At 38.0% G+C, this 25708-nt stretch overlaps 1 protein-coding gene across 2 annotated transcripts in view; it reads left to right on the top strand.

Moving 5' to 3' along the window:
• The window catches only part of spidr (scaffold protein involved in DNA repair), a 110663-nt gene that overhangs the window by 78455 nt on the left and 6500 nt on the right, over window positions 1–25708 (top strand). For both annotated transcript variants that reach the window (XM_041247651.1, XM_041247652.1), the window contains exons 11-15: window positions 8096–8257; window positions 14278–14365; window positions 17238–17384; window positions 18608–18667; window positions 22270–22477. In XM_041247651.1, coding sequence (XP_041103585.1) covers window positions 8096–8257; window positions 14278–14365; window positions 17238–17384; window positions 18608–18667; window positions 22270–22477 — 665 coding nt within the window. The remainder of the gene's footprint in view (window positions 1–8095; window positions 8258–14277; window positions 14366–17237; window positions 17385–18607; window positions 18668–22269; window positions 22478–25708) is intronic.

Raw genomic sequence — 25708 nt, 5'->3', positions numbered from 1 at the left:
TTTGAAAAGATATTTGTAGTGAATGCATATTAGTGCAGGGGATCATATTCTTTGTTAAAACTGTTCTGTTACGTATATTAATCTATATCAGTCAGTAACATTTTGCATTAATGCATTTTTGTTGCTTAGTTTTATTTATCCAACAAATGTTAGATTATGGTTCTTAACTTGGAAAAGGGTTGATAGAGGGATGCTATCATTTGCATAATTATATAATAAATGTGTTACTTATATCACTCCAGAAATGTGGGTATTTCATGTGGCACAACCACTAATGTTTAAAGGTTCAAAACTGAAAAAAATAGTGCTATTCCATCACTGTAGCAATTTGATTATTGAGCCAGTAGGCACAGGCCTTTGAGCTTGAAGAGTGGTGTATAGTTAATAATGATTTGATGCATATTCCATAAGATAGTCAGATTTAAGTATGAGTTGTCAACCCCATACTTCCACCAAAAACTTCTGATATTGTTCGATAGTTCTTCTGTTTGGAATCAAATTGCTACCAAAAAGCTACAAGGTATAGATGTCCAGCATACATATTTGGAATCTACAGATAGTAAGCTTTTAGAAAAGTATCATTTGGTACCTCCATTTGGTACCAATCGGCCAAAATTTGGGTCCTGGCTCGTACCAGTGCAGACTTCAAACAAGTGTAAATTGATAAAGCTGCTCATTTGGAATGTCCAGCATGCATTTCTAGTATTGGTTTACCATCCTCGTTCACTGGTATGAAGATCATTTGGTACCAGTTTTTGGTACCACCTACCCTGTCTGGCCCATGGACTAGTAAGAGTACAATGCTTTGGAGTATTTTCAAAGTTTTACTAAAAATAATGAAGTATATCTATAGATTTACAAACCTACTGCCAGGCACAGGATATTACCCAGCTATAGTGCAGTTGTCGGGGTCCATAATTAGGAATACTGTAGCGTACGGTGGAAAATGAAGGAAGGAAACACTCACAATTTGCAGGTACTTGAATCCATGGTTTATTGGGACAATTATTCCCGGCCCCTGTCAGCCTAAGCCACACCAAAAAAAAACAAACAGTCTTGCACTTTCACAGCAGCACATTCACACAGCAGCTTGTCTTGCTCAGCTCTGCCCGCGCTGTTGTGGTCACCCTCCTATATGCTTTCATGTCCCAGCCTCCCTGTTGACATTCCTGCAGAAACCAAATGAATAAAGCAGATTCTAATTCATTGCGTTTAGCGCAGCTTATCTTCTCAAGAAAACCTTTGTCTTTTAGCCATCCACGCAATGTAGATTCTGCAACATTTATATCTTTTAAAACTGCTGTTTGAGTTTCACCTTTTCTTACTCTGTCCACCACATCGAGTTTCATTTCAACAGAGAAAGATGTTATTTTGTTGCTGTCTGCCATGCTTCGTACTGTATATCTGGAATGTTCATCCAACGTTTGTGAGTCAAATTGCATTATGTGGAAATGGGAGCCATGATCTTACCATGTTATAACCGATTCCGCCCTATAGCAGGTTGTGTTATAGCGGGGTAGCACTAATAGTTTTAAAGGTTTTTGTAATTGTTGTTATGTTAAATATTCTTCCTAGAGCTGGTAGCCAAACTTTACTGGGCTCCTACTGTAGACCACGGCAATGTAATAGCATTATTGCATTCATTTAAATACGCTTGTTACTGTGTGTGACTGAGGGGTTGTGAATTAAAAGGATATGTATATTGGTGTACTGTGTATATACTTTTGCTTTAAAGTTTAGAGTTATGTTTTTCTTTTTTTTATATTTTCATTTGTATTTGCGAGATATCCGCAGTTTATAGTTTTCAGAACCTTGCGTGACTCCCTAGAAATCTACAGGGGTTTTTCTAGCAACAGAACGCTGTGACAAAAGAAGAAAAAACAAACTTGTCTTGCAGTATAACTGTAAAACTGTGAGGGACACTTGTTGTCCTGTGTGTCGGGCGATATGAATTGCACACCCCTGTTAGTTGAACTAATATCTGGAATATTTTTATTAGAACAGATAACATGTGTTAGACATGAATATACATACACCCCTTTATATATCAATATAGCAAGCCTGTTGATTCTAACAGTAAATGTAAAAGATTTAAGTTGTAGGAGCAATACAAGTCTTTGTGTATATGTATGTGCAGTATACAGTACCTATAAAAAGTCTACACCCCCTTGAACTTTTTTCACATTTTGTTGTGTCAGTGCCTCAGAGTTTCATGCTTTTAAATGAGGATTATTTTCCACTTATCTACGCACCATACTCACACTGTTCAGGGGGAAAAAAGTTTTTTATTGAGGAAAAATTATATATTAAAAAAACAAAACTGAAAGATTATAATTGGATAAGTCTCTACCCCCCCCCCCCCCCCCCCCCCCCCCCCCCCCCCCCCCCCGAGTTAATACCTGGTGGAAGCACCTTTGGCAGCAAGTACAGCTGTGAGTCTGTTGGTGTAGGTCTCTACCAACTTTGCACACCTAGATTTGGAAATATTTGTTCATCATTCTTCTTTACAAAACTGTTGAAGCTCTGTCAAGTTCCTTGGGAGCGTTGATGGACAGCAATCTTCAATTCATGCCACAAGTTTTCGATTGGATTTAGGTCGAGGCTCTGACTGGACCACTGAAGGACATTTTCCTTTTTGTTCCTCAGCCACTCCAGTCTAGCTTTGGCTGTGTGCTTTGGGCCGTTGTCATGCTGAAAGGTGAACTTCCATCCCAGTTTCAGCTTTCTTCAAGAGGGCAGCAGGTTTTCCTCAAGGATTTCTCTGTACTTCGCTCCATTCATTTTCCTTTCTATCCTGACAAGTGCCCCAGTCCCTGCCGATGAGAAACATCCCCATAACATGATGCTGCCACCACCATACTTCACAGTAGGGATGGTGTTCGTTGGGTTTGCGCCAAACATAATGCTTTGCATTTAGGCCAAAAAGTTCCATTTTTAGTTTCGTCAGACCTCAAAACTTTTTGCCACATGACTACGGAATCTCCAGAGTGTTTTTTTGCATACTTCAAATGGGATTCAAGGTGGGCTTTCTTGAGTAAAGGCTTCCTTCTTGCCACCCTACCATACAAGCCAGATTTGTGGAATGCTTGGGGTATTGTTGTCACATGCACACTTGACCAGTCTTGGCCATAAAAGCCTGTAGCTCTTCCAAAGTTGCCATTGGCCTCTTGGTAGCCTCTCTGATCAGTCTCCTTCTTGCTCAGTCATCCAGTTTGGAGGGACGGCCTGATCTGGGCAGGGTCTTGGTGGTGCCATACACCTTCCACATCTTAATATCATCTTGACCATGCTCCAAGGCATATTCAAGGCCTTTGATATTTTTTTATACCCATCCCCTGATCTGTGGTTGAATCTTTGCTTTGAAATGCACTACCCAGCAGAGGGAACCTAGAATTATAATTAATTTTCTACACATTTCTAGAATATTTTTTTTCACTTTGGAAGTTGTGGGGTAGGATGTGTAGATAAATGGAAAAAAAAAAAAAACTATTTTAATGCATTTTAATTCCAGGCTATAAGGCAAAAAAAGGTGATAATTTTGAAAGGGGGTGTAGACTTTCTATAGACACTGTATGTGGATGTAAGTATGCAAGTTCAGATATGTGTGTGTGTCTGTTTGCATGTGTGAATACAATTGTTTGTGGGAAAAGACTTGGCTCCAGTCAGGATAACAGTGATTTGCTTTTGCTAATAAATCCTTGTCCCTAAGGTCTCTAGAATCAAATAACATTTCGGAGCAGCCGTGCTTTATTTTGAATGTGATGCTTAAAAATAAAAAATATATTTTCACTCCAAAAACAGTTGTCTGATTACATATCATAAAAAAAGAATGAAGGAACTTGCACATTTCCAAAACGCTTTTTTTAATAAGCATGCAAATGCCTTTTATTAACTATTGGGTTGTTTTAAGTCTGTTGGGGTAGGTGGACAGGGATTGTTACGACTAAGAAAGGAACAATAACTCGTAGAATATCTTAATGATAACAGGCTAAAGGTTAGACCACTTTAAACAAAAACGTTGATCCCTTTTTAGACTTTGTGGCATATTGGTAATTCCTTAGGACCAGGTGACATGCCCTGCTCTGTGTGACTGTAACTGAATCGCTTAACCTACTTCTGTTTCTGGTCAACCATCTGTAGAACTTGGAACAAACAGAAAGCCACTGGAAATGAGATGCCATGTGCTGGTGAGTTTAAAGTTTCTAAACATTTTAGCTGAGAAGAGCATGTGAGAGTTTAACACACTGACCTCTTCACTATGCTTTGCACTCGAACCCGAGGCGGAAAAGAAAGTGAAAGTGCCAATCATTTCTTTCAGTATTCTGCTTCTATACTGTCTTAATGAGCATCACCATCTGTCTTTTTTTTTATGATCATTTAGTTTTGTGTTTCACAGTAGAAAAGGCTAATGAATTCCAAGTTTAATAAACAAGAGGATTAACTGTTTACTTAGAGCAGGCAGGAGCAGGTTGTTTTTGTCCTTGAGAGGGAACACAATGTGCTGTGGGTGTCTGGTTTCAAGTGTGATGTTTATCATAACGTCTTGTGCTCCAGTTGTTAAGGAGAACGGGAAGGCATTCCGCCTACTCAATCTCTCCCATTGAGGCCTCATTTCAGAGCTGGAGTGTTGTCAATGTGTGTGCACGCAGTCGTTTTAACTGCCTGTCACGAGCTGGCATAACAAACTATGGCTTATTAGCAGCCAGTTCCTGGAAGTGCCTTGGAGCTGCTACAAACGTCATATTACTCATAATAACAAGCTTCTCAAATAAAGCAGAGCTAGCAGCTCGCCTAGGGGAAACAGCAAACAAGCGTGGGAGCTGGGGGCAGGGCTAAGAAAAAGAAGGAAAAACACCACAACCTGAAGATGGAATGTGGTTCAGTTTTTGTCAGCTCAAGTTCTCACTAGGTTAGAATAATTCATACCTTGTCTCTTTTGCCTTGTGGTTATTTACTAGATTGATTTCATCTGAAGCAGTTACATAATGACGAAGAAAAGTTTGGGATAAAAAATAACATGTACGCATGCCTCTCCATCCATATACCCCAGATTCTGATACTCTTAACAACTTGTGCTAAAGAATGTCCACAGCAAAGTTTATAACAATTGCTGTTCTGTAAATGTATGTTCTTTGTATGTATCTAAAACATGCCTCCACTATATCCATGTAGGGGATAATAAGTAAAGCCATGAATTACCACTGTGCAGAACACAACTAAAGGGGATATCCAAGCTTTTGGGGGTTTGCCTAACCCAAACCCACGATATGCTACTCTTTTCATGTTGTGTCAAAATTGATTTGTGGTGTGCAATGTTAATTTGCCTCTGCCTGCACAGATAACCCCTTGCAACAAGTCTACAAGGCCACACATGTATCCTAATACATTGTGAACATGTATCTTTCCTTCCTGTGCTTGCTAACTGAAAGGAAATCCATAAGTGTTGGTCTAGACTAACTTAGCTAGTTTGGTCTGGATCCAAATATCTAGGTCCATAAGAGAAGCGAAACACAATGACCGTGATAGCCATGCACGGTACAATAGTTGCCCATTAAGCTTACACCATGTGAATTTCTAATTTCAGATGCTGTTAAGTCATCCAGCTAGAAACAGTGATTTCTTTTTCTTATTTATTTGTATTTGTTTTTTACAATTTATCAGGCACATTTGTATGTTACTGTTTGTTTATTTTTGCTTGTGAGTACAGTAGGTGAAGGTACAGCAAGGCCCTTTCACAGAGGGAAGTACCATTGTGTTGTGCTCATTCCAGTGACTGTTCTGTACTACCTATGCCCTTTTCTATTTAGCAGAGGCAGATGTAGCATGTTAATGAAATTCCAAAAGCAGCTATTTCCTTAATAAATTAACTGCCAAAGGATTTATTCATGAGAAAACTGGGTACATCTGCTTCTGCTTTTAGAAATGTCACTGCATACATTGTTGTTTTTGGAAGGAAGCTTGGATTATATTATTGTTGTCATAATTATTTTTACAGAATAATGTACACCCAGCTGTGTAGAATAAGCCTGTAATTCTATCAAGTGTTTCTGTTGATCAGTGCCACCAGAAACCAGAGATAGAATTACAACCTTATATGTACAGTTTTGGTAGAGATTTTGTTATATGCATAATAACATGAGACAGAAATTGTAGTACCAGCAGTGCATATTTTTAACAATTGAAGTGTTGAGAATAACATTGGTAAACAGAATTTGAAAACATTGGAAGTTCAAGTTTATTTTTTAACAGTTATTTTTAAACTTTTAATTTTAACACTTTGAGTGGTGGGTAAAAGACATGAGTAGAAATTTCGTTTGACTTTTTTGGAGGGGGAGTTGTTTTCCTCATCACTCTGGCCTCTGCTTTCTGAGGGCCATCACTTTACTCTGCCTGACATCTCGTGGAGGTCATGTGGCTGAGGTCATTTCTTTCTAAATATGTGTCTCTTATTGTTTTTCTAAGAATATGTGCATTATTCTGCTCTTCCACAAATGTCTCTCATGTCTGCTGCAGATAAAACTTTAAATTTTCAGGCAATAATTGTTCATTTTGTTGCGATCATGTACTGGTGGTAGAGTTTGTTTTTAAAAATTGAAGTTAGCAGTTTCTTATCAACCTTATTATAAACAGTCTCGAGCCACCACCATGTATAATAAGACTGTAAAATAACAAAGTTTATAGAAAAGTATTGTTCACCATGTGTACTAATAATGCAGTATGCACATTTCCAACACGGTTTAGGTTGTAGAAAATCTAGCTCGCAATCCTACAAAGCCTGTTCAAATAGTGCTGTTGGATTATTTTTTATGTGTATATTAGAACTTATGGCTTGTGCCTTGCCTTGGTCTTTGCTTTGCTTACTCAAAGAAAAAAACAATAACCCCCAAGAATTTACACCCTCCTCTCATTCTGTTACTGAACGCATGCAAACTAGCAGTCTTTTGCAGCACTAGATGCTGTGACCATAAGCCTAATGAACATGATTAGGGGTCTGAAGTGATTAGCTGGGAACACATTGAGATCAGAGAATGTGTTCTATGGAAACATTCAGGGAGAGTGAAGAAACAACAGATACTAAAGAAAGGAATCAGAATAATTTCTGCTCTTTTTTTTTTTTTTTTTTTTAAGTCAAGAATTGAGCTGAAAAACATATTTCAGGTTCAAAGGGAAAACATCGTATTTTCAGATGAATTACTTTGGCCGTCTCCTGCAGTACCCACCTCCCCAGTATGTTTCTCCTGCACACTGTGCACTCAGCACAGCCTTCCTTTCCCAGCTCGGTCCGCACGTGATCAGATCACTGCTGTTTACTCGCATTTCAGAGGTGATGGAAGCTGTGCTCTGACTTGAAGCAGTCAGGAGATGTGTTTTTTTTTTTTTTTTTTTTTTTTTTTTTTGTCATTCCGCAAGTCTGCTTTGAAAAAAGGAATTAAGCACTTGGAACATTGCACACAGGTTTTGTTTCTAGATTTTTGTGTGTCTTCCAGCATAGTGAATTTTCAATTTTAATACTTATAAGAAACAAATTAATGTAGACCAGTGTTTCAGTTATTCAGTTTAGCATACATTCTATCTATACAGTGATTCAAGTTTTTAGCCCCATGAATATCATCTTGTTCTGTGTTTGTTTTTTTTTGTTGTTGTTGTTGTTGTTGTTTTTTTACTTTAATTGGGGCTCTACGTATTTTTTAGGCACACTGTAAAGTTCCCTTCCTCCTTCTAGGTACTGTATTGCTTCAAAGAACAAAAATAAATTAATGACACAGATTAGGGTTAATGTTGCAAATGAGATTAATTTTAAACACTGTGTTTAAATGTATAAAGTAAATCTACACAAGCTGCATTGTTCGTTCTGTAACTTTTTTTTTGTTTGTTTCTAGATAACTTTCTACCCAGTTTAAAAATAAATAAATAAATACAAATACATTAATAAATCTCTGGATTAGACAAAATCATGAAGACATTAGCTGGAAACAAACAAAACGTTTGTAAGGAGATCTCCATTATATGCCGTTTCTTTGCTCCAACAACTAGACCACAGTCTATTAGGTAAAATGTGGTGTACCAATTTACAGAAGCACATTTTTTCACACAGACTTTGCCTTCTGGTGCAAGATGTGTATGGGATTTTCAGTGAGGTCCAACTCCATTCCTTCTGCTCCTCAAAAGAAAAGCTCCAGCAGGACAGTGAGAAATGGGAGGGTAGATCCTGCTACCTGAAGGGCATGAAGGTGCTGCAGAGGACAACGCGAGGGAGGTAAGGCCCATCACGGCCCGCTTACTGAAGAGAATGAGATTCCAATTTCTACTGGGTTGCCTTTTTTAACATCTGAAAAGTACACCTCTAATGTTGAAAACAGATTCAGAATTGACACTCTTACTAAGGCAGGGGTAGCTTTGTTTCTGCCATTAAGGGTGGAATAATATCTAAAGCAATGAGCCATCTTTTTCAGATCATCAGTTGTTTATATAGCCAGATTATGCATCTGCACATAAATCATGTTTTATTGATCTAGATGTGTTGAAAGATAACCTGTGAACAATGTTCTTACTACTACGTATGAATAGGGATAGTCCCGTCTATAAAATAAAGATCTGTGCTCAGTTTGTTGTTACAGGTTGTTAAATATGTATCAGTTAGTCTTGTGCAATATTTAATGTTATACATGTAATCGTATTTTTCCCACAGATGGTTTCAGATCTTGTGTTGATTTATTTTTTTTAATTAGATGTTCTTTTCAATGTAACTTTCATTCAGTGCTCTGTGATTTGAATAGTATCCAAATCTAGGATGGGTATCTCTTGTTTTTATATTTAAAACATTCTTACACTCCCAAATACAGCTAGCCTGCATAACAGGCTAGAAAACTTGACAGATGGCTGTTTTAATTGATGACAGTGTTATGTATCAACATGACATCTGTTTGTGGAATATTATCTGTAATTTTGAGTTCTTGGCTGGGAATTCTATGCGGAGTCCTATCAATGTCAAGACCATGTATACAATATTTCAAGAGTCACTTCCAGCTTGCTGTTTGTATGTATTAACTGTGCCATTCTAACTATTTTAATACAACAGGAATCTCTGGAATGCCCTGCATTGTTCTGAGTATGGCAGGGGCGGAGACGGAGGTTTCCGCCCCTCCCGCCCGCCACCGGCCCCTCCCCTCCCCTCGGGGGGGGGTCGGTGAAAGGTTTAACATTAAATATGGCCTTGTCTGCAGTCCATTCATGCAAGGAAATGCTGAGGAAATATAAAGGTCACGTGCTATCACACAAAATATGTAGCAAAACCCCAGTCTGCTTGACAACCCTTTAACAGACTAAATGTATATTTTAATTTGTACCAGACATGCAGAAAAACCAAACTCATAGATGGAATTATAGTCAGTCACAGGCCACACAGTATAGTACTGCTAGTGTTGCAGTCCTACACATTTACACTGCTGATATGATGGCATTCCAAGAACTGACTAGACAATTAATAAAGTGACAGATCTCAAAATCTAACTGCAAAATTTACAGTTACATTTATCAACTCTTACTGGTTCCTTAAGAATTGCATTTGGATTTAAATTTGGTAGAGGAGTTGCGGTGGTCAAAAAATACCAACAGGTAAAACCTGATTTATGGCTCTTTTGAAAGATTAATAATCTTTTGTTTTTGTCTCGAAATTTTATAATATATATATATATATATATATATATAATATACTAGATATATATTATATCTATTATATATATATATAATATAATTATGCATAATATACGTATTCCTATAAGATCAGGTGTACAGTAGATAAGATAAGGAATTGATCTTTAGCTTTGTCAAGTTAATAATTAAGGACGAGGTCACAGTCATGCAATGAAATGAGATGGAGTGGAAGAGCCAGAGTTTCTAATCCATGGTCTAGATCCAGCTAGAGCCAACTGTTGATATATAAATTCATATCAACATACATACAACTGTGTATTATGCTTTTTGGGGTTCATCAGTTAACACATTCCAGAAAAAAAAAAGTTACAGGCAATGAAAAGCAGTGTATATGAATTAAACAGTTTTTAGTTAAGGTGACACACTCTATTATATATATATATATATCTATATATATATATATATATATATATATATATATCTATATATAATATCTTTCATAGTCAACATTTTTCTCATGACTCCCAAAGGCTTGGTTTGTGTGAAACCATCCATATATAAAAAAAGAAGGTTGCAGAGTTTGTTTTCAGAAATCTGGTTTTGAAAAACATTACGGGATCATCAAGGAAATATCGCAATTCTGTGCACATTGAGCAAGCACTGGGGTTTCTGTAAATCAACCATAAGCACATAGTCATCATTATTATTAGCCTTATTGAGGATATAGAACTTATTACAAGGTGATTAAAAAAAATAAATAAATTACCTTGCAATTATAGAAGTATGATACATAACAAACTGCGTATTGTTGTCTGTGTTTTTTATTTTACAGTGACAATGATTTATGCTGGTCAATCTCAAGGTCAAAGGGATTAGGTTTTTTAATTACTTTTACTTACATTAATGAGTGTATGTATTCAGCAAATGTATTCAGACCCCTGACAAATTCTCTCATATTACCGAATTACAAATGGTACATTGAAATTTCATTCTGTTTGATATTTTATTTTTAAACTATCAATTATTGTAAGGTGATATTGGTTTTATGTTGGGAAATATTTTTAACAAGAATAAAAAACTGAAATATCTTGCTTGCTTAAGTATTCAACCGCTGTGCTGTAGAAGCTCCCAGTTTGCACCGATGAAAGAAATTGCCCTAACAAGGACACAATTACCTTACCTTTGGCCACCACCTGTGAACCATTAAAGTTCCTTTCACATTTTCTGGATAAAAACCCCACTGTTGAAGGATCATTGGTAAGGCTGTGAATCTGAAGGAAAATGAAGACCAAAGAGCATTCTACAGAAGTTAGAGATAAAGTAATACAAATGCATAGATTAGGGAAAGGGTACAAAATGATATCCAAGTGTTTGGATATCCCAGTGAGCACAGTTGGATCAATAATCAGGAAGTGGAAGCTGTATCACGCCACCCAGGCACTGCCAAGAAAAGGCCGTCCCTCAAAACTCAACGCTCAAACAAGAAGGAGACTTGTGAGAGAAGCCACAGAGAGGCCAACAATCACTTTGAAGGAGCTACAGAGTTCAGTGGCTGGGAGTGGAGTAATGGTGCACCAGTCAACCATATCAAGAGCTCTGCATAACACTGGCCTGTATGGGAGGGTGGCAAGAAAGAAGCCGTTACTCAAAAAGTACCATCTGAAAGCACGTCTGGAGTTTGCCAGAAAGCATGAGAGTGACCCAGCTGCGATGTGGGAAAAGGTTTCTTGGTCAGATGAGACCAAGATAGAGCTTTTTGGCCAAAACAAAGCGCTATGTGTGGTGCAAGCCTAACACTGCCCATGCCTCAAGACACACCATCCCTACAGTGAAGTATGGTGGTGGCAGCATCATGCTGTGGGGATGCTTCTCATCAGCAGGGACTGGGCATCTTGTTACAATTGAAGGAAGAATGGATGGAGCAAAATACAGGAAAATACTGCAAGAGAATCTGCTTCAGTCTGCCAAAAAACTGAAGCTTGGGAGGAAATTCACCTTTAAGCAGGACAATGATTCCAAGCACAAGGCCAAAGCAACACTGGAGTGGCTCAAGAACAAAAGGTGAATGTCCTACAGTGGTCCAGTCAAAGTCCTGATCTCAATCCCATTGAGAATCTGTGGCACTATTTGAAAATTGCGGTCCACAAGCGTCGTCCAACCAACCTGAACAACCTGGAGCAAATCTGATAAGAAGAATGGGCCAAAATCACTCCGACACTGTGTGCAAAGCTGGTACATACTTACCCCAAAAGACTTAAAGCTGTTATTGCAGCGAAAGGTGGCTCTACCAAATATTAATGTGTGGGGGTTGAATACTTATGCAAGCAAGATATTTCAGTTTTTTGTTTTTCTTAAAAATATTTCCCAACATAAAACCAATGCCACCTTACAATAATTTATTTTGAGTTTCAGTGTTTAAAATAAAGTATCGAACAGAACGAAATTTCAATGTACCATTTATAATTCAGTAATATGAGAGAATTGGTCAGGGGTCTGAATACTTTTATATATATATATAAATTTTTTTTTTAAAGGTCTTATTTAATTGTTCCACGTATTGGTATGTGGTGCAATATTTCTTTTTAATTAATGTTATTTGTGTTAGTGAAGGGTTTCAGGGTTTAGAATACAACATTTTACTTTCCTTAACTTTCTGCTTTGTTGTACATATTCCTGCAGTATCTTTTTTAATGTAATGCAAGTTGGAAATGAAGAAGTTGAAAACCAACTCATAAACAGACCTGTCAGATTATCTGCAGGTAGTAATATTTTTACTGCAGTGCATTATACAAAATGCAGAGAGACGAAAAAAAACACAGAATTGAAGCGATCATTACTGAAAATGACGAGTTTAAGAAACATCAGTGGTGTTCAGTACTGATAGCCCTATGGTCTCTTGTAGTGGCAGAATGTTTGTTTGAAAAAGCTGGTGGTCAACTAGCATGTACAGTTTTATCTCTAGAAAAATACATAAGTGCCAGCACAATTAGCTTGTTTCTGCCTAAGTTCAGTTGAGACTATCGATGCAGCCACCTGGTACATTTATGGGAAAATATTTTAGGAAATATGTCTACATTTTGCACAAAAGCAGATATCCCACAGATACAGTAATCCTAACACTGCACTGCAGACTCTCAAACATAACAAGAGACTTTATATATGTAACTGGTCATAAAAACTAAACTCCTTCTGAAAGTTACCAAAGAGTAAAAACAAGTCTGTCCCTTTTTAAATGTTTTTTTTTTTATTATTTGACATAAAAATCTATCTTCTATTTTTTGTATGTGAATTGATGCATACACAATACAGAAGTGTAGTGAACACTTGTAAAACATTGAGAAACAGGAGTCAATATATTCAAATAATTTCTGGCCCGATACACAGTTGAAATAATTTGATTTCTCCCAAGTGTAAATATAAGAAAATGATATGTTTAGAAAAATATATTGTGAACTGTATTTGATTAAATTATATGGAGTGGGCTACCTAGTAATGTTGTGGCAGAAACCACTTGGATCCTTTAAGACCCAACGGCCTCCTCTCATTGATAAACTTTCTTATGTTCTTAGTCTCAGACAAACGTATTGGCACTCTACACTTATTATACCATAATTCAAGGTAACAGATTAAGGAAAATTATTTAGTAAACTATAACCACTTTTTAACTATAACCACAATGCTTGGTTACAGCTTTTTTCATATCAGTCCAAAGCATTTCTATAGGATTGGGGTCTGGTAACTGCCAAGTCCATTCTAGAACTCTTTATCATCGTTTTCTAAGAATTCTAGAACTTAGCTGTATGCTTTGGCTCAGTGTTGTGTTGGAAGATAAACTGTCTGCCAATCAGCTTACGAGCAGATGGTATCATTGTACTGTGTAGAATGTTTTGATGCATGGCTGCATTCATTCAATCTTCGATCACATGAATGTCTCCAGTCCCTGAACTGCTGAAACACCCCCATATCATGATCAATCCACCTTCCTGAACTGCTGAAACACCCCCATATCGTGATCAATCCACCTTCATGTTTAACTCTAGGTACAAGGTTTTCTTCATTGAAGGTATCCCCTTTTTTTCTCCAAACATACTGTGGTCCATTTTGCAGGGGAAAAGTTCTATTTGGTCTCATTGGATCAGAGAATTTTGTTGAAGAATGCTTCAGATTCCTTTACATATTTCTTGGCAAACTTGAAATGGTTTGTTTTATGAATTTTCTGTAAAAGTGGTTTGCAGTGAGGTCTACGTACATACAACTCTTCTATTATCCCTGATACTTCTAAATCTTTCTTTAAGTCATTTTCTGAATACCAAGCGCTGGAAACACTGATCAAAGCCATAATCTTCAAAGGGAACAGCCTGTCAGTCAAGCTATGTATGTAAACAGATACAATTCTGTCTGGTTCACAAAAACTTTAGCTGTCTGTGCAATATTTTGGTGCATTTTAATCACGGATTTCCGTAGTGGCACACCATAGTGTGTAATAAAACATGGCCGATCGCAGCTACCCAGAGGCCACCAGGAGGAATTTACCATAACTAATTCAGAACAATCAGTTTGAAATAGTGACTAATTGCATGACTGGGAAGGACTGTTAAAGGTGTATGTCCTTTTCTTTTAAAGGTCTGCTGGGCTCTTTAACCTGATTGACAGTCTGTGGCCTCCGTTGGTACCTTTGAAAGTGCATGGAAAAAGCCAGGAGAGTCAGAGGGTTAGTATGGTTGGGAGGTTTGTTCTTGATTTTACCCAGGAGACTGGCATCATATTGAATGATGCATCAGTCTTCGGAGTCACCATTGCAGGCACCAGTATACCAAGATATGGTGTTGAGCAAGGGCTTTGATAAGGGTTAATTAGTAAATGCAGTATCAGCATCTACTTTAAAGTATTTATTACTTTCATTTTAACACTAAAGAAATTGTTTTCATTTAATGCCATTAAATATAGTATCATACGTAATGTGTTTAACAAGAGGTTAATAATGAATTAGTTAAGATAATAATTTAACTATATTGAAGAATGATTTGTGCCAGCTTCATCCCTGTCACCCATATAGCACTCTACAAACAAAGAATGGACCTATTGTTCCATACAGGTAGCAAATTTAAAAAAATTTAAAAAAAGATATAAAGATATAATTTTGTGAATTCAATACTGTTGAGTAATCTTATCACCTGGGGTAGTTGTAGGTTTGAGATAATGAAACTGAAGAACAGAACATTTTGTATCATTGCTTTTTTCAACCAATCAGGGGTTGATGCCTCTGGATAAAAGGGGAGTGGAGGCTGTGAGTTTGGTTCCTGGCCAAAGTTGCCTTAGAATAATTTAAGATTGTTGTGAGCACCCTGCAGCAGGCTGGCAACCATTCCAGAGAGATTATTATTAGTACCTCCTACTGCTGGGACCCATTGCCCACGTCAGGGAGGAGATATGGGCACTGTCCAGACATGCTGAAACCTGTTGAGCTGCCCAGGGCTGTAGAGAGATTCAATCATAGGACAGCGACAATGTCTGACTTAGTCAGTCAGAGGAGTAGGTCCATTTGTGAAACTAAGATTTCACTTGTAACACCTTTTTTTCAACTGGATCATAAACATTCTTGCCATACCTTGTCGGCTAGAAATTGAACAGTACTAAATTGATCAGAAAAAAAAAACACCATTAAAATGAGCACTTGCAAGAATCACACAATATAAGAATAATGAAGCACTTCTTTCTGTGGTAAATATTTTCAATTTCAGGAGACCCATACAGAAAAGTATGCAAAGAATAACTACAAGGGAACCGGCTCACACTCATAGTGTACATCATGTGGAATTCCTAAGCAATTAGGGTTATGGAGGCAAAACCATTGCGATGTAGAGAACAAACTATTGAATATTCTAAATTGAGGAAAAAATGTGGGCACTCTAAAAAATATATTATATACAGTACCAGTCAAAAGTTTGAGCACACCTGCTTGAAACCAGGTTTTTCATGATTATCTATGTTTTTAACTGTATAAACGTGTCTATAAACACTTAATATTTAATTATATGATATGTGTACTTTATATAAACTGATAATCATAAGTGAATTACATTCAAAAATTTAATTTTTAAATGAAAATGTAAATCTTGTCAATTTCAGTGAAATGGTCACCCAAAGCAAGGGGATTTCAGTCTGAAGCCCAAGTCAGCTAAAAGTCTGAAATGTGTATAACACGGTGTTAGAACACTGGCCTAAGTATAAAAGTGTCTTTGTTAGATGTTCTCTGAGTTAACTAGCATGTTACCTAATTAACCTTTCATCACCAATTATTGTTAACAGGTGAGGGTCCATGATTACTATAAATATAGGTAGCATAGACACAAGTTTGTCATTCCTGAATGTAAGGGAGCAGAAAATGGCAAAATACGCTCAGTTAAGCAAAGAAAAAAGACTGTAATTACTTTAAGAAATGAAGGTCAATCTTTAAGACAAATCGCAAGAACTTCGCAAGTGTCTGTAACTGCTGTGGCCAACACCATCAAACGATTTGAAGAAACAAGGCACTCCAAGAGGACCTCAGAATCAAGAACAAGTCAGGCACAAGCCAAGGCAGTGACCTCAGAATCACTAGAACAAGGTTCAGAGGATATTGCATGACGCTGGCTTAACAGAAAGAATTGCTGCAAAGAAACCATTGTTAAGAGTGCAGAATAAGAGGAAGAGACTTGCCTAGGCCAAAAATCACAGAAGCTGGACGTTTGAGGAGTGGAAGTCGGTGGTATGGACCGAAGAGTCAAAATTTGAACTATTTGGGTCCAACCACCGAGTATTTGTAAGACACAGAGGGTGAGCGTATGAGTTCTGCATGTGTGGTTCCCACTGTCAAGCATGGAGGAGGCAGTGTCATGGTCTGGTTTGCTTTGCTGGTGACAGAGTTGGTGATCTTTACAAAGTCCATGGCAAGCTCAACCAGCGTGGCTATCATAGCATACTTCAGAGGCATGCCATTCCATCAGGATTACAGCTAGTTGGGCAGTCCTTCATTCTTCAGCAAGATAATGACCCAAAACACACATCAAAGTTGTGCAAGAACTATCTGGCGAAGAAGGAAGGTGAAGGACAACTCAATCTAATGACCTGGCCTGCACAGTCTCCAGACCTCAATACCATAGAACTTGTATGGGATGAACTGGACAGAAGAGTCAAAGCAAAGCTACTCACAAGTGCCCTACATCTCTGGGAATTGCTGCAGAAGACATGTCGGGTGATTTTCTGCTGAAACTTGTTAACCGAATGCCTCGTGTTTGTGAAGCTGTTATTAAGGCAAAGGGTGACTATTTTGAGGAATCCAAGATTTAGAGACATTTTTTAATTTTCTTGAACATTGCTTTGATGCTCTTTATGTTTTGTTTTGTATATTGTAAGAGTATTTACAGAAATGTATACGACGTAAAACATTGACAATGTGTGAAAAAAGTTTCCAGCAAGTGTACTCAGACTTTTGACTGGTACTGTGTGTGTGTGTATATATATATATATAATTTTAAAAGGGGCTGTCTTTGTTTGTTAGAGTATGACTTATGTTCCTGATATCCACTTTGCTGTCCCTCCAGGAGGATGACATGGTTCTCCTTGCTCCCAGTTTCTGTTACATCCTTGCTGCCTGTACAGAGAAGGGCAGTGTGCAGGTGCTGCAGGAAGAAACTGTATCCGATCTCTACCTGCCTCCAGTTGTGCATCACCTCCGAGAGATCTTTCAGGTAAAAATACTCCTACCTTTACATGCTTTGCAATCAAGAAAAACATTTATATTTATTACACTCAATCGCCATCTTAGAAGTCTTGGTTGCAGCTTAGTATAGTGCCTGATGTTGCCCACAAGTGGAGTTATCTTTCCAAGACTGTTGTACAGATCTGCAGTGTTGGAAAAGTTAAATAGAGATTGATACTCTTGAAGTAAGAAGCTTGAAATGAAATGCATGTTATGTTGTACATTTCACTTACAATTTTATAAGGTTTGCAACTATCTGAGTGATTCTGGCTTCTGTTGCTCCAATATTGAGAATGAACTGCCTTCCTCATTCTATTCAAATCTAGTGTGACCTAGTCAGCCTCACCAACACAAATAATCTATTTAAATGTGTAGGAAAAGCTGACATTTTCATATTCAGATTGTGTGCTCTATAATACTGGCATACCTGGCATGATTTTTTTTATTTATTTATTTTTAATTTAGTCGTCTCCAATTTTTTTACCCCGGTTTTCTCCCAATTATGTGCCCAATTATTATTTGCTCGCAACCCCCCTGCCGACTCACTTCAACACAGATTTGGAGGTTCCACTGCAGAACCACAGGCGCCCTATCGGCCACAGGGGTCGCTGAGCTGTGGATTCTCCTGTTGACCTAACCTCCCTACCTGGGCAGCATTCGGCCAATTTTGCGCCACCCCCTAGGAACTCCTGGTCACGGTCGGCTATGACATAGCCTGGACTTGAACCTGCGATCCCCAGTCTATAGGGTGCTCCACGTGGAGCGCCTTTGTTGGATGCGCCACTCGGGAGCCCGTACCTATGATGCTTTCTGAAACTGATGCATTTCATAGGACCTACTGAATGCTCTTATAATGTATAAACTGACTTGATCAATCTTTTGTCATGCAGGATAAACCGCAGCAGTATTTTTTATAGAAAATTATATAGTATTAGGAAATCTGGGATAACCACGGATAAGTGGGTCATGAAATCTGTTACGATTACCCAATGCTATAAAACGACCAAAGTGTAGGTTGATCATACAAAACCCCTTAGTTAATGTTTATGCTTCAGTTTCAAGAGGGTTTGGTTGTTGTATACCTGCTCTGAAATTATACAGTGTAAAAAAAACGCCTGCAGTTCTGAAGTTTTGATGCTTCTATTCTGTAAGGTTTAAGTGGTATGTGTGTAATTTTCACTCTTTTTTTTTTTTTTTGATTTCACACTTCAGGGAGTCCCTGGCAGACATCGTTGTAGTTTCAGTGCAACTGTTGTATATAAGAGGCTGCAGGTAAGTTTAAAGTGTAGGTAATTAACAAGATGTGCAGAAAACTTGATCATTTCTGATACTTGAAGATTCAATTAAACGTTTGAAGATGACATTTTTATATTTGTGCCTTTATCCATCTGCCTGCCTGCCTGTCTCTTTGTCTGATCACAACATCTAACGGTTTTGACTTACTGTATGAAATACTGTATGAAAAAAAAAATATATAATACTGTTTCCGTCAGCACAGCGATTTCCCAAACGATTGCAAAGTACCAGTTAACTTGGGAAAATGTGGCTTCGACTTGCAGAGTGTGCTTCATCAGACATGCCAGGAACATTAAACTTAATCAGAAACCAGAACTGCTATGCATCATATTCCCCATGTCAAGTGTGTATACTGATATCCCACCCCGATTTTTACCGATGTTTCAATTAAAAACCTGTTGTTTTTTTTTTACTGATTTTATCCCTATTTTAATACATGTAAAATAAATTTTTAAAATAAAATAATTTTTTTTTTTTAAAGATAAAAACCCGAAAATGCAGACTACAACTCATAATTGACTATGAGTGTCCAACATTAACTTTAGGAAGGGAAGTTGAGGGAAATATCTCTTCTGACTTTAAACAGGAGTCAAACATCTTTTCTTGTTTTGTTTTTAAATACACATTTGAATCAACATGTAAGTAAGAGTGTATTTAGGGCTTCTGTTTTTCAGCTTTTATTAATTTCATTTTTTAGTGATATTTTTGCCTATTTTCGAGTTTTATGTAAATTGTTGGGTTTTTTTCAGGGCTATTACTTTTTATATACTGTTTTAAATTATTGTTTTTCAGGTTACTGTTTTAAATTCTCACTATCTAACTGTAATATAGCTTTAAGTCAAGCAAACAAGCCTTCTTCTGTAATTGTAATCTTGTTTTAAATCTTGCAAGCGGAGTCTCCAGTAGAGATATAGAATTTGCTGCCACTCAGTTGGGGTGGTTTAAAGTATTCAGAACAAATCAATGAATGATAGATACGAGTCAGGAAGGAGGCACATTGCCCAACTGCACTGAAAGGCAGTTCTTTTTTGTTTTGTTTTTAAATGGGAAAGGTGGCAAGTCAATGTAAATTGAGTAACCATTTCCAGTGTTTTTGTGGGGTTTTCCAGTGTTTATTGACTTGTGGCAAGAACGGCTTGTGGGTGACGTCAGACCAGGAAATACAAACACAGTACTATGGGGATGTAGCGCTGGTGTGCATATTTTAATTATAAAATAAAAGTTGTACAAAACAACACAAAACGAAAGATACAATGGCCAAAACAAACAGTGAACAAGTATCGTGCTGGTTTAAAGCCAGCACGAGTAGCAATTGTTTACTTTTAAGTATCTCTATTTCTTGCCTCGTTCCTACTCTGAACAACCTGTGACCATCTCTAGATAAGTAATATATTCATCAATCTGATGATGGTCACATTCTGCACGAGAGTTTTCAATTGTTGTGGCCGACAATCAATTTTCATTCATTTATTTCTTTTTTTATCGTTTTTTATTGGTTAAAACCAAAAGTCAAATCCCCAAGTGTATTCCATGAAAGAATCATATGTAATATGTTGTTTGCTACTGTGACACTACTTATTGTATATACTAGCGCTCTCTGACTTTCTCAAAAAGCTGAAAGTTGTAAATGCAATTTTTTTAAATCATTTTAGACCCATGGCCAGGCAATGACTCCTCTGCCAAGTGAATTTGAAGCAAAGTTTCAGGTTCTAAGCATTATGAATTTGCTATGTGCATGAATTCTCATGCATTTGTGTTATTGTTGGTCCTGAACTAGATACTGTTATACTGATAAATAGATGGAATAGCCCTTGTTTCACAGCTGTGTACATTATGCTATGGTCTGTAAACTTCAATACATTTTTAAGGCTCACCAATGTCAAGTCTGACAAACTTTGCTATGATCTTAGTATGCCAGTTGTTTATTTTCTTCATCTTTTTTTCAGATTTGTTTGTGCACTTTGTTTTTCCAGGGATTTCATATTGGTCAAATCAGGAAATGAGTCAATATCTTCCATATTTGTGGGTGTTTTTAAATGCCGCTCTAACCAAAACCTGCTGCTATTTGTCTTTGCTTCTATTCGTAATCCCCAATAGAAGAAAAAATGTGCCTTCTAAAAAAGCATAGGGAGCTGTGGTTGTTCTGATCTTGGCAGTGTGTTTGTGCACTTAAAGCCCATTTATACGTGCAGGAAAGCACATTTCTTTCCAAGACAGATTGCGTGTGACTGAGACAGAAGTGAGAGAGAATTTGAAAGAGGAAGGGGTTGTGATGCACGCATTTGCATAGCATCAGAATCTTAACACTAGTCTGAGAAAAGCTGTCACCCTTCGTGATGGAGTTGAGAGAGGTCAGACAATGACTAGCAAAACTACTTCTGCTTGCACTCAACATTCTGCCGTTTTCACTCCCTGCACTTGTTTATGAAGCTTGCAGAATATGACTTATTATTTATCTGTGTCCACTAAGATACCATAGAGATAAGAACCGTTGCAGTTTCAAAACTGGTGATATTGTGCTAGTATTCTTTTTTTATTGTTCTGTTTAAACATTCCCTTTTGTGGGTTTGGCTGTTAAAGTCTGTTATTTCTGTGCTAATGATTGTGGTGTGTCATTATTGACTGCAGGAACTGGAATCCACAATTTTTTTGGACATTCCCTCCAAACCCGAATCCAATCGTGAGCAGCTGTCCCCAGTACTGAGAGTAGTTTAGTTACCACTAATGTACTGTTCACAGAAAGCAAATTTGAGGCATTTTACAAACTTGCAAAGGTTACAAAGAATATACTTTGTTATCCCCTTGGCTTCTCTGTTGAACCAGTGCTTTATCTTTTGAGATATTAAAACTATTTTAAAAACAGTGTTGCATGCAGCTCATTCAAAATGTCATGTAGCTTGAATGCACATACATGTTGTACAAACCATGAATGTTGTACACATGTCAAGGTTAGTAAGTATTGGTAAGATTTGGGGGGATTATCTTAAAACAATACAAGCATTCCAAATTATCCATTTAGACCCCAGTGCAAACATGGATTTTTTAGTTATGTGTAAAATCCATGCAGTACAGTATATTTTTACAGACAAAAAAATAGCTGTGTTTCTCCTGCTAGAAGGACATACATTATGTATATTGGTTAAAAGCATATAGGTGAAAACTGTAACCCTTCATTTGCTGACTTGGGGTTGCCTCACTTTAATTTTTTCAAGTTGAATTGTTAGTAATGATAATTCTTGTTAATGATCTAAGCAGAAACCATATATAATGCATAACAGGATATCGAACAGGCAAAAAATGAAATATTAGGCAAATGTGAAGAGATAAGAATTACATAAAATGTAATGAAAATGTAGATATAAATCCCTTTAACATGATACAGTCATGTTGAATACAGTATGTATGTAACTGACCATTTGAAGGAGCGACTAAGTTTTGTAAATCTGCTCAAGAAAAATAATCTTGGTATTGAGCGCAACAGTAATTCACCTTTTAGAAGGGAGAACTGTGGTGGTGATAATACATAGTGTTTTATTGGACAATGAAACATGCTGATGATTTAGGTGTTTGGCTTTCAGAATGAAGACCCAGTGCAGAGCGAGTTCTGGTTGTTTGTGACAGATGCGGGGCTGCAGTCCGAGATTGAACACGGTCCTGGAATTCCCAGAGTGGTGCCAGTCTGTGTGACCACTTCCTGTGTGCTCCATCCTGCGATTGTAAATGCATTGAAAAGTGACACATCCTGTCACCTCACCTTTACCTTCAAGGATGCAGTAAGGGAGCATGGTAAGCGGATTGTACTTTGTTTTGACTGGTACTGTACTACCTCTTGTCTATTTTGCATACAGATGTATAAATAATTATGCCATATTGGGGTTATGTGATTTTTTTTTTTTCTTTCTGGATGATAAAGATCTAACGCTTCAGACACTGGCTTTATACTATACACACCTGTTCCCTTTCGAATATGAAATGGAACCATTCTGAATATCATTAGCGAATGGGTATTGAACTCTTTAAGACCTTAAATCTGAACAAGATATAACAAAGCTGCTCAGCCGAGCCTCTGTGACGTAGCCATGCCTGCCCCCGAGGGTATAAAGGACTACGCGCACAGAACTCTGCGTCATTTCCCCTTTCAAGAACTGACCTGACGGGAGACCCGTGAATTGGGTCTCCTGTGCATGTGCCCTCTGCAAGCCTGGTTCAACAGAAGGGTTTTTTAGTCTCTACAGTATCACTGTGGAAGGCACTCTCTTGGTAGAAACAGCCTGCCTATCTACACCTGGGTATTGTCACCAGAAGGGAGGTCGTCATCATGGACGCATCCAGCCTGGGCTAGGGCGCTTTGTGGAATGGCAGGGGGGAACAGGGGGTGTGGAACCCTTCTTGGCATGGTCTCCACATCAATATTTTGGAGCTGCAGGCAGTTTACCTGGCCTTGCAGAAATTTTTGCAGGAGGTTCAAGGAAGACATGTACTTGTCCATATGGACAACACAACAGTGGTGACCTATGTAAACCACCAGGGCGGCCTCCATCACGTGGCCCTCAAGCTCTTGCTTTGGGCGCACGTGAACCTCCTCACACTGCGGGCAGTATACACCTGCCCGGGGTGGCAAACTGGGTGGCGGACCTCCTGTCAAGGGGAGTTCCCAGCACCTCAGACTGGAGGCTTCACTCCGAGGTGGTGAGTTTCATTTGGGAGAGATTCGGGAGAGCAGAGATAGCTGTCTTTGCCTCCCAGTAATTGACCCACTCTCCCTATTGGTTCTTCATAACAGGAGGCGGTGATAGATGCCTTGGCATGACACAGCATTGGCCGAGGCAACTCTTATATTCCTTCCCACCACTCGCCATGTTCCCTCTGTGTCTGGAGAAAATCAGGAATGGGCCAGGGTGCTTTTAGTAGCCCCTTACTGCCCCTGGAGACTGGTTTCAACTCTAGTGCAGCTCCTGAGCAGCCAACCGTGGAGCCTGCATCTCTGGGTCTGCCAGGGGCATGGCAACTTTGTGGGCTTTATTCCAGGGTGTATCTGTCAAGGACATTTGCAATGCAGCAGTGTGGGCTACTCCCCATACCTTTACTAGGTTCTACAGACTGTATGTTGTGGATCCTCAAAGCCCTGGCTTTGGAACTAGAGTGTTAAGGGGGGCTTCAGAGTCAACCCTTATAACATAGGCATAGAGGTGATTTTCTCCCTCAGTTTTTTAGTCCTAGCTACTTGTTACTGGGGTCCCGAATGGTAACGCACAAGGCAGCCTCGGCTTAGCCTTGTAGCGTTCCGGCCATGCAGCTTTTTTTGACGGCTTTGGTATACTGACCCATTCGGTAATGGTTACATTTCGTAATTGAAAGGGAACGTTGGGTATTATCAAACCTGGTTCCCTGAAATAGAAATGTAACCATTAACCTTCAAGGTTGCTGTGTCCATGATTACAACAGGCTTGAAGGAAAAATGACGCAGAGTTCTGTGCGTGCAGGCCTTTATACCCTCAGGGTGGGCATGACTGTCACAGAGGCTCTGCTGAGCAGCTTTGTTATATCTTATTCAGGTTTTGGGTCTTAAAGGTCAATACCCATTCGGCAATGACATTCAGTAATGGTTACATTTCTATTTCAGGGAACCAGGGTTATGATAATAACCCAATGTTTTCGGTGATTCTTTCGGTCGTTCTATCATGGATATCATATAAACAAGAAATTGGTGACCATGACATTGACATTTTAAGGTCATGTGAAGTTTCTGTTGTATAGGGACAGTACACTTTTGAATTATTGTCTTTTTGATGTTTGTTCACAGCTTTTTGGAACAGTTTGCATGCCTGTGTATTCATTTTTTTTGTGTGTTTTTGTGTATTTTAAATTATATGCCCTACATACCTCTCTAAAATCATAAACATCCAAATATATAACCTGCAGTCTGTTGACAACTTTGTTTGAAGTTTGTTCACTGTATTGGTGGATGCCTTTCCCACTCTCTTCCACTCCCCATCACTCAAACATATTATCCCAGCTTGTCAGCACTGCTTGCCCCTTATGCAGCACTCATAAAAAACAACTTTCTCCAGTCGCCCATATTTTCAGTTTGTAACGTCAGACCACTCATACAGTATAAACAACATTGGCAAGGGACGTTAGCGACTGTCCATTTTTTCTGTGTCTTTTGTGTATACATTTGTCTGAGACTAAGGGAATGATTGATTATGGAAAGTCAAAAAAATGTGGTGTTTTGCGTATGACTCTTCACTGGCTATAAACATGTTGGGATATACAAATCTAAATTACTTTAATGGTAAAATATTTTTCTCAATAAACTTGATGAAATACACAGTGGAATGGTATACACACACATTAAGTAGATTCACTGAATAGAAACTAGCAATACAGCCATTCAGTCTCATTGTCTTACGTTTGTGGAGGGGGGGGGGGGATGGGGCGAGACATTTCCCACAATGGCTCACTTTAATTATGAATGTCACACTCATAGCTATATATGTCTTGAGAACTGCTTATCCAATTGTGGTACTTGTTAAGAACATTGTTTAGATATTGAGAGAATCAGAATCTGGGGAGGTACCTGTCTGTCCTTCAGTCCATTGGCATAACCTTACATTTTTCCATGTATATATAATGGATAGCTAGTGCTAATTCTGAGAGCTCATTTTGCATTTAAGTGAATGTTTAGACACTGCATTAGGGGTTTTTTTTGTTTTGTTTTTCGTATTCCATTAACAGTAGTGGAGAGACCAGCATATTGTCCATCCCGAGAGTATCAATTAACTTTTTTTTTTTTTTTTTAATACTGCCTACACCATACATGACATGCATTGACTGAAGAGTTATTTATTATACTTTCCAAAGAATTGTTTTATTTATATATATATATATATATATATATATATATATATATATATATATATATATATATATATATATATATATATATATATATATACATATACATACATACATACATACATACATATATATATATATATACACATACATACATTG

The sequence above is a fragment of the Polyodon spathula genome, chromosome 4, assembly GCF_017654505.1.
Source record: "Polyodon spathula isolate WHYD16114869_AA chromosome 4, ASM1765450v1, whole genome shotgun sequence".
NCBI classification, from domain to species: Eukaryota; Metazoa; Chordata; class Actinopteri; order Acipenseriformes; family Polyodontidae; genus Polyodon; species Polyodon spathula.
The sequence above is the reverse complement of the archived record's forward strand: the minus strand, read 5'-3'. Positions and strand labels throughout refer to the sequence as shown.